The sequence below is a fragment of the Aphelocoma coerulescens genome, chromosome 11, assembly GCF_041296385.1.
Source record: "Aphelocoma coerulescens isolate FSJ_1873_10779 chromosome 11, UR_Acoe_1.0, whole genome shotgun sequence".
NCBI lineage: Eukaryota > Metazoa > Chordata > Aves > Passeriformes > Corvidae > Aphelocoma > Aphelocoma coerulescens.
This window is the reverse complement of record NC_091025.1, coordinates 4,698,096-4,719,355: the sequence shown is the minus strand read 5'-3', so window position 1 is coordinate 4,719,355 and position 21,260 is coordinate 4,698,096. Positions and strand designations below refer to the sequence as shown.

At 40.8% G+C, this 21,260-nt stretch overlaps 1 protein-coding gene across 2 annotated transcripts in view; it reads left to right on the top strand.

The window, feature by feature from the left end:
- CMIP (c-Maf inducing protein) overlaps positions 1-21,260 on the top strand; it is a 131,978-nt gene that overhangs the window by 59,223 nt on the left and 51,495 nt on the right. For both annotated transcript variants that reach the window (XM_069026677.1, XM_069026678.1), the window contains exons 2-3: positions 10,906-11,031; positions 19,424-19,474. In XM_069026677.1, the coding sequence (XP_068882778.1) occupies positions 10,906-11,031; positions 19,424-19,474 (177 nt within the window). The remainder of the gene's footprint in view (positions 1-10,905; positions 11,032-19,423; positions 19,475-21,260) is intronic.

Here is a 21,260-nt window from a genome sequence, read left to right as displayed (position 1 = left end):
AATGCTTATCCCTTTTTTCCGTTCCTGCTTTGAGTAAAGCTGATGCAAGCAATAATGGGCAGAACGCAGGATGTGTGTTCAGGTGTAGAGTTCAAACATACACCTAATTTGGAAGCTTTTGTATTCTGCTGAAACCAAAATGCCACCGTGGGGAAGCAACTCATGTTTTCGTCAGTGTTTAGAGTCCACATCGTAACACTCACTGGTGGTTTAAGTCTGGGATGGATGGAATTCAGATTTGACATTAAATGCTAATGTACTTCACTAGTATTGGCTTGCTGTTAGCTTTCTTGTGGAGAGTCTGTGGCCAGCTTAACTTTGGGCAAGTAGGTCACTGAAGACCATTCAGATTTCCTTGGTGGAAATTTCTTAGGCTAATAGTAGTAACTGTTCGTTGAGGTCACAGAAACTCAGTCTACAAAGTTGTGTTTGCAATATTTAAGGTTTTATAGGAATGAGGTATTTCCTATAGAGATAGTAAATAAATTAATACAATAATCCTGATAGAAGACGAGGATGTTGCTGCAGAGTTATGCACAGGAAAGTAGACCTGACAATGTAATTGAGCTTGAAAACCAAAACATAGTTGCCAAGGCTGGGAGTGAAACTTGCAGCCATTGTGCTGACACAACCTTTAAAGTTCAGCTTGTCTAAAAGGCTGGAATTATTTTAAAACAGATTTTTGATATGAAACTGGAAGGGGGCGGGGGGGAAGTCACCCTAATCTAGTATGCAAAGATGCTGTTTTGGGAGGGTGTTTTTTTCACTGAATGTGTAACTCTCAAGTGTATAACCCATCTCTGTGTTGATGGATTGTGTGCTACACAATTTTTCCCAGTAGCATTGTGGTTTCTTTATGATTTGGGAATATAAGAAAGGCCAAGCAGGCAGAAGAAATCCAGAAAGCTGATTTTTCCTGCAGCCTGGGAAGCACTTGTATTGCTTTTCACCTTCAGATGTGCGTAGCTAGCTGCTGGCCGTGTAACTGGGTTTTTCCAAAATTGCATCACCCAGAGACACATCTAGATAGTCTGGTGTGTTGTGGGAGCCCCTTGCTCATCTGTCAAGCAGTAGCAGGGAGGGCAGGTACATCTGTTTCTTTGCCCATGCATGAGCCCTTTGTCAGACCAAGCAGAGGAAACAAGTGAGTGTGTCTCGTTGAGGGCTGAATCATCCTGTTGGAACAGAAAATGCTGTTGGAGGACTAAGGTGGCTTAGTTTTCCAAAACAGATTGTGATACAGAAGAGCAGTGCATGATGCATTAGCTACTGATAAACAGGGCTTCTCTGGGAGGCATCTCTTTAGAGCTGTGTGCACCGGGATCCCTGGGGGCACTATTGCATGCAATTCCTTGGAATTCTTCTCCAGCCTTTCGGGAGCCACCCAGATGAAAGGGTTTGCCAGTTTCGCAGTGCCTAATTGTAGAGCTGTTCTCAGTTTGCTTTTCAAAGTGTGTCTGTGGAGATGATGATAAGGACACCTTTCTTGAAAAAGGAGCTTGCTAGACCAATGAATGTTGTATTGAAACAAAAAGTTTGCTAGTTGGGTATGCCGGTTTCATACCACTTTGTTCTCCACCAGCACAATGCCTTTGTGATTTTAGCTAAATACTAAATTACTTTTTTTCTTTAAAACAAAACGTCACTTTCCTTTGCATGGTATCCTTTGCATTGTATCCTTTTGCATAGTAAGAGAACTTACAAAGGTAATTTAGGTTCTAATTGGTGTTCTGCGTTCTCTCCATTACGCATTTCCCAGGAAACTTTTCTCCGGTATTTACTCTGATATTTCACTGCAGTTGCCCTCTCTTTCTCCGTTCCCTCACCGTCTCCCTTCCACGGAGGTATTGCAAATACTTCAGTCAGCTCTATTTGAATAGCAGCACTCCCTCCCAGTACAAACAGCCAGTCAGATGTTAAACACTGAGGGAGACCAACAGGAGGTGCCGGGTGGTTCCAGGCTCTGCCAGAGAGTTCCTGCTGGAGGGAAGGAAAGGGCACTTTCCATTCATGTCATTCTGTAGTGCTGAGAGACACAGAATCAGGAGGAAACGACTGCTGCAGACATGAGAGATGAATCTCACGTAAAATTAAATAGACTTGTCCAAGTTACTGCAGAAGGTAAGACAGGTCAGACAAAGCACTGTCACTTTAAGCACGTTTTCCCACCTCCTCCTGTAGCAGAAGGTGATTCCAAATAGCTCTGACTCATCCCCAGGAGGTGCCTCTTGGTTTTTTTCTTAATAACAGTGCGAGTTTAGTGAGACTGTCATTAGCTTTTTTGAAGGCTCTGCTATGTGTCCTTTCTCTTCTCTATGTACAGCACAGACCTATGTTAATATTTTTCCTGAGAGCTCAAGACCTGCTTGTATTTTCTCCAAAAACAATGAGATTAGAGCATTCCTTATTGGGAATTCAGAAGCTTAGTTGGGTTACTGCACTCCCTGTTCTGTACTTGCTCATCAGAATGAGATTGGATGTGGTGTCCTGGGAACTGCAAGGTTAAAGGTGCATTAAAAAGAAAAGGAAAAAATTATTAATGGAATTTGTTTGACTATTACAGTGTCTGAGGGATTCACTGCTCTACAGGTAAAAGGCATGGACATGATAAGTAATGTTGGAGAATGCTTCTTGAAATGAAAAACAGAACTTAATGAATATTGTGTTTATGGTATGTTTAGTTTTGCAACAATTTAATTTCTTGTAAATAAATGGTAGTAAGAAATGAGCTGGTATGAGCATTGAGGAGGTGGTGAGAACTGTCAGTATTGCAGAGTCCATGATTCAGATTCTGTATTTCTAATGGGGCATGAGATCCTGGATAGCTCAGCTTCTTACAAATTCAGTAATTTACACTTGGATGGCCTTTCAGGTTTGACTTCATATTCACGCGTGATAGAGGTGAATGTATTGCTTCCCTCAAAGCTGCCTTCAGCCTTTTTGGTTTGTAAAACCCTGAAATTTTCCATGGGAGGAGCAGATCCTTGCACAACAGATATGACCCTACTGATAACAAATGTGGTTTCTTTCTTCACCTTTTGTTGACCTGACAGAGATAGTGAGCAGCATGCCTTTGGGGATCTGTAAAACACTGCAAGTGCAAGGATGATCTGGGGTAGGAACATGCTTTTGCCAGCACCTAAACCAGTTCTGAAAAATTCAGCTGCACAGAGGTCTCCTGTTCACAGTACACACCAGTTTCCTGTTATTCAACAGACTGATTATCCAGGTGCCACCTTTGTATTTGAAACTAGCTGATGACCTTTCATTCCCAGCTCTCAGGGCTGCCCCTGGTTAAAGCAGTCATTAAAGGGTGGCATTTTAATCTAGCATGCATTGTGTCTGCTTGGTCTGAAACCCTTACACGCAACCCTCTCTCCTCTCTCTGATTTAGCAGCACTTGATGCATTTCATGGAGTGTGACACAGCTGATTTGTTGAAAGAGAATTGATAATAGAGAGCAGCCTTGAACAAGGATGCAGTTTTGTTTTCTGTTAAATCATCGTTGCTATAGTGACCTAAGATCTGTTTAGCACTCAGTAGGTTTATCATATTCTGGGCAAAAGTTAGGGATTTTTCAATATTCCTCTAACAGCTGCTTTACAGAAGTAGGTGTGTGTATAGTCTTTCTGCAAGAAGTCCCTGGTTCTTTTATTGCTGCTCCTGCAAGTATCTGCTGTATTTTGGCTGGTGGTTGTCCCTTCCTTGCTGAAGTAATTTCAAGGAACTTGGATAAATAATAAACCCATCTTTTCAAGGTTGTGGAGTCTGTCTTCCCAAAGGAAAGTTTAATGGACTGCAGTGATAAATGCAAAAATACAGAGAGCATGAACCCTGCTAAGGAGTGGTCGTTCTTATGAATTGGTGACCCAGTTTTGGAGGAGGAGGAGGAGCATGTTTTTGAAGCTGATTCACATGGCTGGAGTCAGGAAGTCTGAGTTCTTCTCCCACATCTCTCAGGCTTCTCATGTTCCCTCAGGTATGATCAAGAGCATGGTGCTGCTACAAGCTTAACCGAGATTTTCTTCTCGGTTGGACAGTGGGGGATGGTAATTCTGCTCTTTGAGATCTTTACGTTCATTGGGAGGTGCTGAAGCCTGCAGTGCACGCTTGGAGAGTTGCTGCTCCAAGCAGAGATGCTCCACCTGGCAGGGGAGTCAGGCCAGTGCCTGTGAAAGTCTCCCTGTGTCTGGCACGCTGTGTCAAACACGGCTCCTCCCTTCCCGCTGCTGATTTCTGGCCTGAGACCAATTCCTGCCCTTTGGCAATGATCTGGCAGATTTGGCCACTAGCTCAGTCAGTCTCCAGCTCTGCAGTGGGACAGGTGCACCTGGCAGCATGTCCTCATCCGTGTTAACAGAGGTCTGAAAGCAGGAGACAAGGATTCTTACATAGGCTTGACCTTAGAGCTCTTTGGACACCAGCATTGCAACCAATTTAACTTTCAGTGCTACTGGAAGTCTCAAGGGAATTCCCTTTATCCTGTTAAGCTGGCCGGAGAGAAAGGCTTGATTTCTTACAGGCTGCTTAGACAGGGTCATCTTGATAATGGGCATCTTTGGAAAGTCTTCAAGATATGTGTCTCATTTTACTCCCAGAAATTCAAATAAGTGATCCTTCAGAAGTGCTCCTTCACCTGGGTTTGACAGTAAAAGAGAAGAATGTCCTCATTTAAAAAAAAAAAATTGATATGAATTTCAGCTAAATAATACATTTTTTCCTGCTTATTTGACTCTCTTGTCATGGTAGATATTCCATTATATGACCTTATTTTCCCTTTTTCTTAATAATGAACTTCTGTGCTTTTAACTTGCTTCGGATCTGAATTAATTCAAAGTTCTTCCCACTGCTGGCATCTGCTGCACAGGTTTTACATATTTCAAGCTCATATGTCCTAATGTTGAGACCAGTTTTTTCTTGTCAGCTCTTTGATGGACAGTTTTGGCCTGTCCCTTTGCTAAAGCTCCACAGAACTGATATTTCAGCCCCACTGCAGATTGGAAGGTTTTTTTTTTTCTGCACAGTGTGGGGTAAGCTGTTTCTTACTGGCAGCTCTTATATTTTTATCGTGTTTGTAAGGTTAATTAATGCAACAGCCTCCAGTCTTGGTTGTCTTAAATATTTAGAGGAAAGACATTTATGCACATTTTTGCTGCTGATCTAGATTTGGTTAAACTTCTGTTGGATTTCTGAGTTAAGATTCCCAGCTGGTATAAATCAGTGAAGTTCCACTGATTTATTTTGGATGACCAGCTCTGTGGAGGATCTGGTCTTCCTTAATTAAATCTTGCCACTTACTGAACCTGAGCTACTTTGCACTGAGCATATGACTGTTGCTGCTGTATTTTTGTCTAGAGAATGTGGGATATATTTCTTCTATTCTTTGTCTCTGTGTAGCTGTAAAGAAAGACAGGTGTGTGTGTGTGTGTGTGTACATTTATAAGCACACAAACATGCATGGATGTTTATAAACACACACAGAGTCACCCACACACAGAGAACTGTGCTGGAAAGCCCCCTCCCTCTTTTTGCTGTCATCACTACTGAGCTAATACACCCTAGACTTTGACTGACATAGAACCTCACTGAAGATTTGGGTCACAGTGTCCAAATTTGTTTCCATGTACCAAAAAATTTCAAACCGAACCAACCAAAACCCCTCCAAGCATTGATACCCAACTTGGAGATACTGAGGAGCAATGCAGCTCCAAGCAGAAATAATTTAGATTTGCATCATGGGAAGACCCTGTGGCTCCTTGGATTGAGCACTCATTTTCACTGCACAGAGCAGGTGAAATCTTTTCCTGTAGTCCCACACATGAAACCACCTACTTACCTGGAGAAGTGGGGAGGGAATGATGGTGATGGGCAGGCTAGGAGGCTGGAAAGACTGATGGATTAGATAAGAATGTTGTTCCAGGAAAGCTCAGAAATATCTTTGTGTAGTTTTGGGGCAGAGTGGGGTGTCTCCTTGCTGTTAGTCTTTTTGTCTGTTTTGTTATCAGGTTAATCTCTGTGAGATTAACATTGACTCTCTCAAGTCATTATGACAAGTGAGCATGGCAGTAAATTCTTCCATGTCAAGAAAAAGACAAATTGTACTGTACTGCATATTGTGGCATAGTACTACTAATTGCTGAACTTGATAAATGTCTTCTGATAGGTTCTGTAGTTAATGAACAAAGATGTTAATTGCCCTTATCTGAAATAGCTGTATTTGCAGGGTCATTCTCTGGAGCCGTGGATGTCTTCTAACAGAGATTTATTTCAAATCAGCCATTGTTTTCAGCAGTTTCAGAGTCCATTACCTTTCAGTATTAACTGAATAGTCTCCACCCCCATCAAAGTTTTGAGAGCAATCAGCTCTTCCTATGTGTTATTCAGTAGGTCTGAATCTTATTTGGGTATGGAAAACTTCTATGTAGTACAGCGTGTTCAACATCCTGGGCTACAGCAGGAACATGGCTCATTCTTGAGAGCAGTCAAGAGAGAAATAAGCACCTGACAGTGGAAGAGAGGTCTGGAATAGCCCTGTTTCCTCCCACCATCTGGAGTATTTAATTGGGAAAATCATTCTTCGTTGTTGTTGTGTTGGTGGGAGTTGTCAGTCTAAATATGTTTTAATGCAAATAACCATCTCTATTTGTAGAATTCATCTTTTCTAGATGCTTTCTTTGGAAAATATGCAGCTGAAGATTTAGTGCATTATTATATGAGTAAGTGCATACAAGCCCCATATTAACAATGGACGTCATGTTTATTCTTTCCCTTTTAGAATTTCCCATGGAAAGAAGTGGGCAGATTTTTGCATTATTGAGTAGTTTGCTGCTGCCGACTTTTCCCAGAAACACAAGAGAGAACCAGGCTTACGCAGGAGCCTAGGTGTTCTTCCAGTTTTGGGACCACTGGATTCCCCTAAGATTTGATTTGTAGTAGGTTTGGTGTGTGCCTATTCTGGTGCACAGTTTCAGAGCTGTATGATTAATAAATCTTTATGGAACTGAAAAAAGACCAAGTTCTCACTGAGGTTAAAACATACCTGATTTCCCAGCGGAGAAGTTGCATGTTTCGTTAGGGGGCTAAAGGCTAATGTGAAGAGAAAAATGTTTCCTTGTGGGGCTTTTTTTTTTGTTGTTGTAATAAATTGCATTTTTGTTTATGAATCTCTTACAGTTTTTCAGAACATATTCAACAGCAAACAGCCAGAAGTTCAAGCTGTAACTGTAAATCTGTAAGCTGACATATGTAGATTCTGTGGCCAAAGTTTCCTAAGTCAGGATTAATTTTGTAGAGTGAGGGAGAAAAGTCCATTATCGTGCTTTGTTTCATAGATTTCAGACTTTTCCAGGAAATATAAATCTCCTTTCAAAAATGACAACTATAAAAATAAGAGTTACTATTTTCTTAAATAAAGGCATTTTCAACTGAACTTGACATATTGCTGCTCACAGTGCTGTGGCTTTAGATTGTCTGATACCAATAATTAAACTGAAGTATTCAGGTCCTCAGCTCCCCCTTCCCCATGATATGCTGCCTCTAAGTTATGTTAACATACTATTTTCTGTCTCATGTTAGAAATGGGGCTGAAGGAGCTCAAAAGTAATCTGGCAAAAGCTGGATGGGTTCCCTGATCTGCCTGACGCCACAGCCAGACAAATATTTGTATGGGCAGAGACAAAGTGGGTGGATGGAGGTGGGAATGCTGCTTAAGGACTAGTATTGATGCCAGATGCTTCGTGGTGACCCACTGAGGATCTGTCTCATTTTAGGTATTTTCAAATCTCTGAATCCACATTTCTGGCCTCGTGTGTTGTTCTAATTTGACTTCTCCATGGAAAGACCTGGGGGTAGGATGCAGCTTCTGGGGCGGGTGGGTGCAAGCAAGACCAGCTGCAACATGAGAACGTGCAGCACTTGCACTGCGTATTTATCAACCACAATGATTCACTGTGATTGACGTTCACATACCTGAGTGTCAAAATAACCTGTGTTTTAAGAGGAACCAGTGACTCAGGCTGTGGTTTTACCTCAGGCCATTTCCTGATAAATGGCTGAACTGTGCTTGGTCTTGAGAAAACACTGCTGAGGAACACAGCTCTGTCCTCTCATCTGTGTGTGTGGAGAGATTAGGGAAAGGACACCTTTGTGTGGGGCTGACCTTCCCCTCGTGAGTGCTATGGTCTTTATGAGGAGCACCACAGCTCTGTGAGCTCCAGGATGGCTCAGGTCTGATGACAGCTCTGTTTTGGTGCTTCTTCAGAGCATTTCTGCCCAGCCCTGATGTGGGAGCATGGTCTTCAGTATTGGACAGCACAATTTTGAGGAGATTTATAGAGTGGTAAATCACTTTGCTTTAGACACTTTCAGTTGTGAAACAGGTGAAGCTGCCTGTATCTAGTGTTTTCAGAACTGAAAATATTTCACTTCTTAGAACATGATGTTTTTAGTAAAAGCAGAAGCAATGCATATGATGATTCTTACAGGGATTGAAGTATATTTAGGCTACTCATTTTTTGAGTAAGATAGCAAACAACTGAACCTGTGTAATGCAGCTAGATAGAAGGTACAGACATGGGATTACATGAACGCTACATAAAGTACCTCATTGGCATAAGGCTTTTATTTGGAGTGATTGACCATCTACATAATTCCATCTTATGGTTTGGGTAGTCTTCCCATCCTTGGCAAACTGCACAACTCTGTTCCTCCATTCTCCTTAAGGAAAAGGACTGTCCTGTGAGAAGGGGTGTATGCCTGGGATGAAATCACTTGTGTATGGCTACAGAGATGTGGCTGAACTGGATCAGTTGTCTTTAATGCTGTTTGAATGGATGATTTATGGTATAGGAGAAGCTTCTCTTGGGAACAGATTCTGTGAGAATTCCTCAAATCCTCTTTGAAGTTAATGGAGGATATTAAGGGCAGTCAACACCTTCTTAAAAGAGAAATTTAAATTGCTTTGATTCATTTCATTTTGTATTTGCATTAACTGATTCTGGATTTCTCCCTTCTCTATTCTTTCAGAGCATGTTTTTGATAACTTTGCCCCCTGAGCATACTAGATTTTATGTTGGCTGTTTTGATATTTTTCCCTGAGTGTTGTAATGCTGATTACCGAATGATCTCGGGCCTTTGGCTTCCTGTGAGAACGAGATAATTACTCTCCAGTAGGCAACACATGACGTACAGTATCAGCATTAAGCCACTGGGATTCCAGTCACTAGTGTAGAACAATATTGTGGGTAAATGAATAAGCAGAAGTTTATCATACTTCCTGCATAACAAGGTTTTCGTTAAAGAGACAGTGAAAATTGTTTTCACCCAGGGCTGGTGCAAAATGAGCGCTGCGGCAACAACCGTTAGGGAAAAAGATATTGAGGTTGAGTTCTGTGGCTTGCTGGGTTTTTCGTGCTGAAAAGACAGCTGAATTCTTGTAGCAGCAAAGGTGGGTGACAGGGCTGTCACTGCGTTTTGGCGGATGACGTTTATGGGCTTAGAAACATGTATGAAGTGTGTAACTCCAAAGTGAGGTTTCCAGATGCACCACCTACTTAACTTATGGAAGAAAGTTGTACCAATTAGAAGTAGAGACGTTCCAAATGCAATTTGCTTATTTCACACTCGCCCCCAGGAATCCTGTGTTGTGATTTTAGGAGTTGGCCCTGTTTGACCCTGAAATACATGTGGTTTCTCTCTTGCCTTCGTTATTTCAAGACTGTCAGTTAAAAATAACTTATGTATTGGGCACAGTGGGAGTAAGTTTGAGAAGCTGAAGTTATATGTAAATCAGTAATAGTGAGAAAATAATTCATAAATGTAATGAGCTCTATTCTCTTGAAAGACATGGTCAAGTCTATGGTTTATCCATGAAGTGGGATTAATTATTTTTGTATGAAAATAGTTTCTCTGCCACAGCAATACTGATCAGTTCACTTATGCTGTAGCACAGCAAAATAAATGATGTCTTTAAGGACCTCTGTTAAATATGCAATTACTTTAAAAATTACTTGCCTTAAGTACACTTTATGTATGCATACTCAATAGATACACAGCTATAGTACTCTGTATTTACTTAGTTCAGGACATAATTTCATGTGTGCTTGCATAGATACATTTATATTTCAGCTTATCTCAGAGATAATTATACTTCTCTAAAGCCTAAGAATTACAGGGTTACTAACAAGGAGTTTCATGTTAAGTGTGTTTTCCTCCAACTATCGGTTTATGTTGTACATTTTATTGCAAAATGCAGTTACTTATTTATGTTTTAATTGTGACTTTCATTTTAAACTGGAGATCAGCACTCTCAGCAGGAAAACAGTGCTTAACTATAGGCCGAGATGAGTACCTTGGTTGCTTTGCTTTTGCTTGAGTCTGAAACTTGAGGGCTGTATCTTTGGAGCCCCAAGAACCACTGTTAAATGAAGGAGTCTGGATCTTGATGATGTAGTTGATCAGAATTGCAGCTGAGGAAAAGAACAAGGATGTGTGGAATAAAGCAACCTTGCTGTAGGACAGTGTTGTTGTGTCTCTGTGGTTGAGATGCCTCTTCATGCATTGAGAGCATGTTCTTGGCCAAACCCCTTAGTAGCTCAATTCAACCTGGAATTAGGTTCCATTGATTTTTGGGTCCAGGACAGTCTGACATTTGTGTGTTTCAGGCACCTTGGTTTGGTCTGGTTTTATTTTTATGTGAGTGATCTTAACACTTGAAGGAATTGGAGGAAGGTGCATGGATGGTTCTCTCTGTTGAATGACCTGGGGAGGAATTTTGCTTTCCAATTAGATTGTGCAGATATTTTCAACACCAAGAGTAATTCTGGTAGTGCTGTTCTTACTTTAAAATTGTGAAACTTCTGATAGCTAAGTAAACATTTTTTTCCCTTCTCCTTTGTTTTCTTGCAGCCAACTGGGTACATGGAAAACTCCATTTCCTACAGTGCTATTGAAGATGTTCAACTGCTCTCCTGGGAGAATGCCCCTAAGTACTGTTTACAGCTCACAATCCCAGGGGGTACTGTCCTACTGCAGGTACAGTAAACATAGAAATACAACTTTCTTTCTCTCTTACTGTGAATCAACTTCATTCTGCTTCCTGTGCATGAAATCTTAATTAGATGGACTCAGAAAAGGCAGAGAACTTGGTGCTGTCACATTATCTAACAACCAGAAAATTTTCTCAGGATGATAGCTCTGAACCTCTTTGTAGTGTTTAACAGTCAGAATGGAAATTTTGGGCCACAGTGCTTAAATCTTCTTGCTGATTTTGTGCAGCAAAGTAGTGCCCTGTGTAAAGGCACATTGATACAGGCCTGGAACGATTGTATTTTTACATATAGTCCTATTCCAGCATGAAAAAAGTTAAAAATTTCATCCTTCAATTCATGTAGGAAACTCAGAACTTGCACTGGAACTGACAAGATACCGATTTTTAAAAGATACTCAATCTTCCCTGAAATATTTCAGTGTATTTGTATGGATGTCTATATATGCTGGTTCTCTAAGTGTTGTTTTCAAACAGAAGACACTGTGTTTACATTATTCCAGATTTCTTCATCCACTTGTGAGGCTTTATAGACCCCCTTAGGTCATTGCAAGTTTTAATGACAGAAAAGCACTCCACAGCACTGAGCTTTGGAAATACTTTGGAATAAGTAGGAAAAGCAGCTGAAAGCCCAGCTGCATGGCCCCCAAAGAACTTTGAAAGGTCATAATTAAAAAATATGAAATTGACTTCGACTTAACTCTTGCATGGTTCTCTCTCATGTTTCTCAACTTTGTTTTGAAGATAGTTCCTCTGTTACCCTTTGGGATTTTACTTTTTCAGTTGATTGTACAGCCACGACTATTGTGTATATGTATTTCATCCAGGTAGGACTGTAAGGGGAAGGCAGGAAGACAAGCCATGATTTCCCAACAGCTAGATTAGGGTCCTCGTTATTGTTGAAATGTTCCTTGCCTGATGCACTAATGGACTTAATTAGACAGAAAGTTGTCTAAATTTCTCAAGTTGGATGATTTACTTGTGATAATTTTGATTCTGCTTTTTCCATAAATTTCTCTAGTGGTGCTAGCATTTATGTTTGTATCTGTTTCAACAGATGGAATAGTTACACCTGCCTTTCCAAATTCTGTTTCCAAGTCTTTATTCTGTAGTTTATGGCAGCTGCCTTTTTGGGTCTGCTTAATGGGAAACAAGATAAAGCTTGAACCCACAGCTTCCTCCTGCGTGGAAAGGAAATTGATAGGGTAGCCAGGCTGTAATCTGGAGCAGCCTGACATTTTATCTCTAAAAAAAAAAAAAAAAAAAAAGGGAAAGAAAAAGCCAACAAACCAAACATATAAATGATTAAGTTTGTGAAAAAGCATCATCTTAGCATGGATACTTTTCTATTTTCTTCAAAAAGATTAGTGTCTTTATGAGTTACATAAAGAAGAGGAATGAGCTGGACTTCTGTTTATTGCTGCCTGGCTGAGCACTCTGGATCAGATTACATTATAACTATGGGAATTTCAACAGAATTCAAAATAAAAACTTAAAAAAATGTTTTTAGTATGACTTGGTCCTTGGTAGTATCTTGATTCATCAGATGTGGTCAGATTGGAGGCAGTATAAAATTAGATTTCCTTTATACAGTTGTAATGTGTATTCACAAATCCAAAACAGTTCTCAAAGTTATGTTTAGTCTGCTGAAGAAATCAAGTTGAAAAAGCTGGATTTATGATGTAGTTGAGTTCAGCAGAAATTCTCTAGTATATGTAACAAAGAGTAAAAGTATCCAAAAGACACTTTCACTGAGGAGCTGAGAAAGTAGCCCTTGCATAGTTCAGTTATTTCCAGATTTCCAAAACTTCAGTGCATCTCTGGGAAATTGTGACTTCCAGTTTTTTATGAAATTCTTCTGCCCTGCTAATCTGAGCAGCAGCATGCTCTGATGTCCAGCTCTAGTATCAGGAAATGTATGATAGTGAAACAAGTCAAACTAGTCCAAAACATGTTCCCAGTACTGTTTCTTCTGAAGTGCACTTTTGGTGAAATCTGTATTTTTATCTTTTTTCCAAGCCTTTAAATAAAGTGTGTGTGTATATATATATGTGTGTGTGTGTGTAAAAATGTTTAAATGAACTGTTTTGACTACCTCCCAATTTATTTCATATTTCTGATTAATATGAATTTTGTATTTTGATCTATGTTTTTGCATTAATACCATGGGATATTATTGACATGATTTGACATAAAATGAAGCAGTTTAATATTTTTGAATCACAGGCTTTCCCAATTTTTCATTTTTGAGAAAAATTTAAGATTCTAATTTCTGCTTCACTGAAGGCAGTGTGGATTTATGAAAGGCTGGTCCTGCTTGACTAAGCTGACCTCCTCCTGTGACAAGGTGACCTGCTTAGTGGCTAAGGGAAAGGCTGTGGAGGTTTAGATTGGCTGTTAGGAAAAAATTCTTCACCAAAAGTGTTCTCAGGGCACAGGCTGATCGGGGAAGTGATTGAGTCACCATCCCTGGAGGGGTTAAAAAGATGCAGATGGGGCGCTTGGGGACGTGGCTTAGTGATGAGCTTGGCAATGTTGGGTCAGACACTGGATTTGATCTTAGAGGTATTTTCTAACCTAAACAATTCCATGCAAAATGCCACAGGAGAGTCCCGGTCCGTGTTCAAGTTTTCATCCCCTCTGTCTGCTGTCACCAGGGTCTATTTCTGGCATACTAGTGCACAGGAATGAGTCAGTGAGGGAAGAGTGCCATTACCTTTCCTTACATCATCCTGAAGCCCTCCCATGGCAATACTGACCCATCCCAACCTATTTTAACACATGAAATCTGACAGGCAGTGCCAGAGGTGATGCATCTCCTCTTAGGAAATCGGATCACGATAACAGGATGTGTCCACCTGGGTTTCGGAGGAAGACCTGGTTCTCAGGCAGCAGGCAGCTTAATCCAGGCTGGGTTCACATTTAAAAGTCATTTTCATGTGTGGAGTTCTTCCCACTCAGTGTTTGTTGAATGAACACGACTGTCTGAGTGTTTCACTGCCTGGCATTTGGGGATTTCCATTGTCCCATGTGGGAGTCATGGACAGTCAGGTTTCTGGAGATCATGGACTGTCAGTTTTCTAGACATGCTGAGGGCTCGTGTTTTCTTTCCCCCCGCCAAATGATGTGATCCCTGGTCCTTTCCATGAGCAGCAATCAAAATCTCAGAATTTTTTTTTTCTTCCCTGCAGTTGGGATAGCAGGTGTGAAAGAAGGTGTTGCTAAAGCTAGCTCATAGGCCATGAGCTCTTCAGGCCAGGAAATAGGAGCTAAATTTAGCTTTTGATGAAGTGTGAGCTCTTTAGTATCAGGAATAGCTGGGCCTCCTTGAGCTGGGCTAGACTTCTGCTCTTCTGCTTTCCCTTTGTCGAGCACAAGGTGTGATTATGGTATTGTGTGGATGATTATGAGGATGATGCTACCCTTGGTAGTGAAATAACTGGAAGAACCTTTTGAAAGAGATTGGAAAAAACCTTACAGTATAATTTCATGAGCTGCTGTGCACCAAATGTAGGAAGAGTCCCAGGAAAAAGGCTTGGGTATTTCAGTCATGACAGTACTGCTTTGTTTTTCTGTGGTGTCCTTTCTTTTAGCCTTAAAGCCACCACTTCCATCCCTATCGCTCGTGTTGTTTTATTCATTTCTTGGCAATCGAGTGTAGTCAGAAGGAAAAACAAACAGAGCAGGAAGCCTTGACAAGCACAACAGTCACACGTTCAGCTCGGTGCTTGAACACGCTGTTTGTGCCAGGGAGTCCCCACGGTAAGTGTTTCCACTGGGTTTTTAGTAACACGTTATTTTAGTCTCCTTGGAGAACCTGGCTTTTGTTTTAAGTGCAAGTCCAGCCAGTGCTGCTGGTGTGGAGAGGTCATGCAAGGACCACAATCCAGGAGAGGCAGAGAATATTTTAAGGAGGAAAGTGGCATTTCTACCAATTCCCAGCAACTCTGTCTGTACCCTGGGTTAAGCCAGAAGAGTGGCAGGTTTTCCTTGCAGGTCTGCCCAAGTCCTGGAGGTTCAGTGCTGGGACGTGCATCAGCAATGTGAAGGTTTTGTACAGCTGTGTGCCTGCCATGGGACTTGGCTTCCTGCAGCCCTGGGATGCTCCACTGTTCCTGTAGCTGATAATAAATGGGGGCAGAGAAGCCTGTGCTGTTTTATGAGTCCCAGTAATGAATATCAGCTGGAAAAAAAGCACAACAAAACCCCCATCCTGCTGACCAGAGAGCAAGCGAGGGAGAGAGAAACAGAATAAACTCATGAAGAATCAAATCCAGAATCTGGGCCATCAAATCCCACTTATTACCACATCTTTTCACATGGCAAAATCCCCTAGAAGTGTATGTGTGAAGGACACTGTTGCAAGGAAAAGCTTGGGAACAGTTTGCTGTGTGAACAAGCCTGTTCTTGTACTCTTCTGAATAACACACATGCCAAGTAGCAAGGGATGCCGTGGTGGTAATTTACTGCTAAAGAAATGGCAGTGGTCTTCATAATTTTTAGAGTGCTCAGTTTCTTGTAGTTTCAGGTGTTCTGTTTCTCAGTAACACGCAGGTTCCTATTTAGTCTTCTCCTTGCCTGGGTACAAATTATTGCAGGGGCTGTAACACTGGTGTGAAGCAAGTGTTTAGTTTCCTATTTTTGTGAGCAAAAAGAAAAATCTGCCTTTAAAACATTCACTGCTTTTTAATAAACTTGTATTCCTACTCATTGACTAAGAAAGGAAGTACTTGGGGTGCACTTTTTTAGCAGAGGTGTAAACTTACTCATACTCATGTTGACCAAAGCTTTGCATATGCAGGCATTTAATCTCTTGCAGTTTTTCTCCTGTGAGCAGTCTTTTTAAAGCAGGTGAGTTTAATCCTATGAGTAAAGTTTGTAGTACAGCTGATCCCAGGTGGCTTTTCCTCTCTGACTGAACCTTTACACCCCAAAAATGAGAATATCAAATCCTTCAGAACACAGTTCCAGGATCAGTTAATCTTAAAAACAATACTGCCAACAGTAGGTGTTCTTAAAGTAGATAGTCTTCTTCCTCATTGGAATAATGAATAAATAAGAAAAACTTTCCCTGTGTGGTCAGAATGCCCAGTGAAAGCCTGGTTTAAAGTCTTTTCTGTCTCGTTTTCTCTTTTTTTGTTGTACCCTAGAGCTGAACAAATATAGTAAAGTATGCCTTTAGCTGGAGTAAAAAACTGTAGGTGTCAGTTCCCAGGAAGTGATGATTTCAGTGCAGAAATCCTGGGTTCCATCAATGCACCTCAGATAAAACTGTCTATGTGCAGCCCCATAAATGAATTTTAGTTCCCTCCACTGCTTTACACTTCGGTGCTTGTTGCTTAAACTTCAGAAATATTACCCATAATAACCCAAATGCTCGAGTAAGTCAGTGCCTGCAGAGTTGGCTGGGCAGCTGAGCGTGCACAAGAGCTTGGTGGCTCTTCTGTCATCCTGGCATGCTATGAACTCACTGTTCTTTTGTTAAGAAAGAAATGCTCCCTGTAGTCCCTTTTCACTGTAAGCCTGAAAATGAGGAGGGAGGACCAAGAGATGCTGTGCAAGAGTGAGATCTTTGTTTTCCTTTGCAAAAGATCCAGCATTTCCTGCATATTGCTGTGGTTTTTCTGGAGTTAGGTGGCCAGAAGGGTGCCCTGGGAAGATTAGTCCCTGCTGCCTGGGAGAGATGGGGAGGGCTGGTGGCAGACAGCTCCCTCAGGACAAGGGTGGTTGGGGAGAAGCGTTCAGTTTGTGTTGAACACGGTGCAAAGAGTGCTGGTGAAATGGCCACTGATTTTCCAAGCTTCTCTTACCACTGAGTCCTGATCATTAGAAGTGTGAGGATTCCCTAAAGGTTTGTTTTTCTAAATTCTGTTCACTTTGTCATCTTTGTCTTGAAGTGGTCTTGAATAACAGCCTGAGCTCTGCGTGTTTAGAGTGGTTCAGACTCCTAACCCAGACTCAGATGCCAGTTTGCTTGATCACTTCTCTACAATAACTAATTCTATTTGTAGACAGTGCTTGGTCCCACACTTGGAACCCAGTCACTTTGCTAATTTTACTTTTAAAATGCTCTTTGTATATTGCTGCCATAGAGTTACACAAGTCTTTCCTTTGCCAGTTTTGGTTTTGTGTCTTGCAGCATTCTTCATTTCTTTTCTCCCCCAGTATTTGCAGTCCACTTGTGCCTCCTCCTCTGCATGATGCTGTTGTCCTCACTAATACTTAGGGCTCCAGTCACTTTCACAATCTCTCTACACATAATATTCTCTAATTATTTGCAGTGGTCTTATAAGCTGTACTACTGACATCATTGAAGTAGGAGAACAATTAACAGTTCTCAGTTTAGGACTTCAGCATTGGCTCTTGCTTTCAACTTCAGTGTCAGACCAGGGACTGAATCAGGTTGACATTTTGCCTCTTTGAGTGAAGTACTTTTGGTTTTATTGATTTAAATAACAGTATCTTATTTTGCATAGTTCCTATAAACTCAGTCTTCCTGATTTTTTTAAGGATGTAGTGGATGTGTACCTTGCAATATTATTGGTGCAATTGCTTAGTATACATCAAGCCTACAAAACCTTTCAGTTTCACTTATTCTTTAAAGGGCTTTGATGCTAGCATTTGGAAAGGAGGGGTTTTGTTCTCCTATATGAACCAGTTTTCTCCTTAAAAAAAAAAAAGAAAAAAGGTTCAATTTGAAATTAAAATTTTCAGAGAAGTCTGGTGAGGTTTTAGAGCATTCTGTCTGGGCAAAGGCAAGAAATACCTAAGTATATTTACTTCATGTCTTTTTAATTATATTAAAAATATTCTTCTGCCTTTTGGTGGCAAATTGGTTTTGACCTTTTCATTGTATTAAAATACAGTATAAAGTATATTGAATTGAAATTTAATTCTATAACATACAGGTAAGAAGTCTGTCGTGTTATAATGTACACAAATACATAAAATACTATGTAAACAACAGAAAATCATTAAATACTGGCCGACCAAAATATCTTGAAAATCTGCACTCCAAACATTTTTAAAATTTTTCACTGCATGCAAAGAAATGAAAATAGAAAAGGAAGTTTTTTGTTTCCATTTGTAGCAATTTCATATTCTGATACGTCAGCATTCTTCTTGAAATGGAAAGTTTTGGGTAAATTCTGTGGTCAGCCAAGATTATTTATAATGTATTTATTCCTGCTTTATTGCTTCAACATCTAGTGGAGGAGCAATTGATTCTCATTAAGATATAAATAAATAATATGTAATTCATATAGAAAAGGATATTACTCCATTTAATTGAGAGTAATCAGTCCAAGTCTGTGTCACTGAGCCATCAGTAGCTGACCTTGAGATTAAACACATTTTTGGTAATCATGCAGCGTTTTTACTTCTGGTGTTCCTGCCATTATCAGTGAACTGCACCAGTGTTGGGAGATGAAATATATGTGGTGTGGATTTTGAATACTTGCCTGAAAAGATGTTGGGGAGTGAAACTTGATAAGTGATGCTCTAATTTTCAAGAAGTATGTGCTTTTTGACTGGTAGAGAACCTCACTTTTTGGGTCTTTTTTTTAACATGGATTTACAGGCTATCCTGTAATTTTCACTGTTTTTGTAAAACATTTTGAATTGTGAGTAAAAATTGCCCATTGGCAGCGTTGAGGTGGAGCTGGAAAAGCCAAAGGGCATCTCTACCCACTCAAATATTTCAGACTTATGTCACCTTGTTAAGGCATGCGTATTTACGTCACTGTACATGCTTTTATATTTTTTGATACCAAGCCTTTTGACCTTTGGGAGCGTTGAACTATTCCTTCATTGGCTACGACCTGGCTTCACACTGGGAATTTCTGGCAGCTGAGCTTAATGCAGACAAAAATGGGTGATGGCTGGGAGTGATTATTGCAACATTTATGCCGTTGCTGCAAACAGTCTGTACATGTATCTGCACGTCTGTGTGTGCTGTGCTTCTCACTGTTTTAATATCACTGAAAGAGCTAAGACATTATTTGAATTGCTTTGGGGCCAGCTGAGGAGCAGGACAAGAAGAGAAACCAGAGTATGGAAAAAACCCACCCCTCCCAGTAAAATGTCAGCCCATCTTCCTACTCTGCTTCTAGTGATTAATGGCAGAGGCAAATGCCCTGCAGACATTAAAGATCTGACCCACAGCTGATTGAAATCAGGGAGGATTTTTCAGAGTCTTTGGGTTGGACACCATTTCATAGGAGCTTAGTATTTTGTAAGGTTTTGGTTCAGTATTTTATTATGCAGCAAGGTCTTTGTGTCACTGCTTTCTGTGAAAACAAACTGGTTATAATATACAGTGCCTGAGTGACCTGAAACACTGGTAGAAACTAATGAGTCTGTAACTTTTCTGTATTGCAGGCTGCAAACAGTTACCTGAGGGATCAGTGGTTCCATTCTTTACAGTGGAAGGTAAGTTCTGCACTTGATTTTCTTCCTTCTCTGCCTCCAAGAGTACTTTTTAGAATTCCCTGTTTGTTCACTGTAAAAGCCCTGAGTGGATAAAGTCTTTTCTTGCAGAAACCCTGTATCAGAGCATGTCTGCAGTTTTAACTCGTCTGTGTCATGAATGAGGTGGACAAATAAAGTTGTTACACAGCCCAGCTTTATCAACATGTGACTGGCTTCAAAAAGTAGATAGGCAGTAAATTCACATTTAAACAGAATAGAGATTGGATGGTTTTAGTTTTGTACTGTGAAGTGTAATATGCTACAATGAGTACACCTCATCATATCCTCTGGACTCGTGGGATATTTTGAGGTTTTTTGTTTGTTTGTTTTTTATTTTCCTGAGAAGCTAGGGAGAAAGAATGTCTTTTAGAGTTGTTTACTGTATGTGTAGCATCAGTCTGTTATGCATCAGTATGTTTATGCTTCAGGATGATTTGGAATTAAAGGCAGTTTCCATTTCAGAGACCTCAAGCCCTTTCTCATTTTCAGTGGGAACAATGGACTGATTGCCCCAAGTAGGGAAAGTGGATCACAGTGACAACATTGTCTCTCAAAAGCAGCACATTCCTCATCGAAAACCATAGCTGCTGACCTTTGGATGGAATCTGTATGCATCTTTGATGCAGTTGGAAACAAGTTTTGGCCAGATGCTGAATGTGGTTGTCCTTCCTTGCCTTGCAGTGGGAGACACAAGCAGTAGCTTTTCAGCTCAGGACTTGTCTTCAGCAGGGTTTCAGTGAAGTCAGCCAAGTTGGCTGTGCAGCTTATCGAGATTTCAGCCTGCTGACAGCAACCACATGGAAAAATATACGGAAGTCCCTCCCACCAAACTGGTTTTGTTGTAGGTGTATTTGATAGTTGCAAAATAGTTGTGTGGCAAAACTACAGTATTGGTGTGCATTGTGTAGCCATCAGCCTGGTGCAATCGTATTCTGAGTGGTTCCAGGTTCATATCAGCAAAAGCCAAGTGTTGAGATCTCCTTTTCCAGACCTCTGGCATATTCTCCAGCCTGTTACCCTGATTGCCCAACTGAGAGTGGGACAGCAGTGCTGATAGCAGAAGGCTGGGTGTTGGTGTAGCACTTTATTTTGGCCTCTTGACAGTATCATTAACACAATGCCCAACCAGCCTTGCTTTTTTTTGCAACTCCTGAGAATAACAAAGCACTTAAAGCATGCAGGGGCAGTATCTCCATGTGGCCATTATTTTCTCTCCTGCTTTGGCAGGCAGGGATGATCAGAGCAAGCATGGGTAGAAATGATGATGGAATTTCTTTTTCTCCTTCACCCCCAGCCAGGATGGTTGTGATACCAATGTGCTGGTGGCTCATGCCTACTTTGTTCCTGCAGTGAGGGGAGAATTGGGGTTGGAGGTGCAATTGTGAAAAAAAAAAAACAAACAAGTAAGATGTGGTGAAGGTGCAACATGGCCCTACCATTAAAAAAAAAAAAAAAAATGGAGAAAGAAAAAGAAATAAAGCAAGCCAGCCAGGCTAGACAGAGTGACCTGGCTTGCTTACATGCCTTTCAGTCATGGAGAGGGAGCTTTGCTCTGTGGGAGTTGTTTTTAAAGGAGTATTTCTTAAACTTTCCAGTGCTTCTGACCCAAGCCTCTCATTTTGGGAAACTCTGAGTAATTTAACTTGGTGCAAAGTAGAATTTATTTTTGCTTCCCTGCTTCCCTTCCCCACCCCCATTAAATTTGTTTCTGAAAAACAAGTGAAACATTATCTTGATTTGAAAGCCC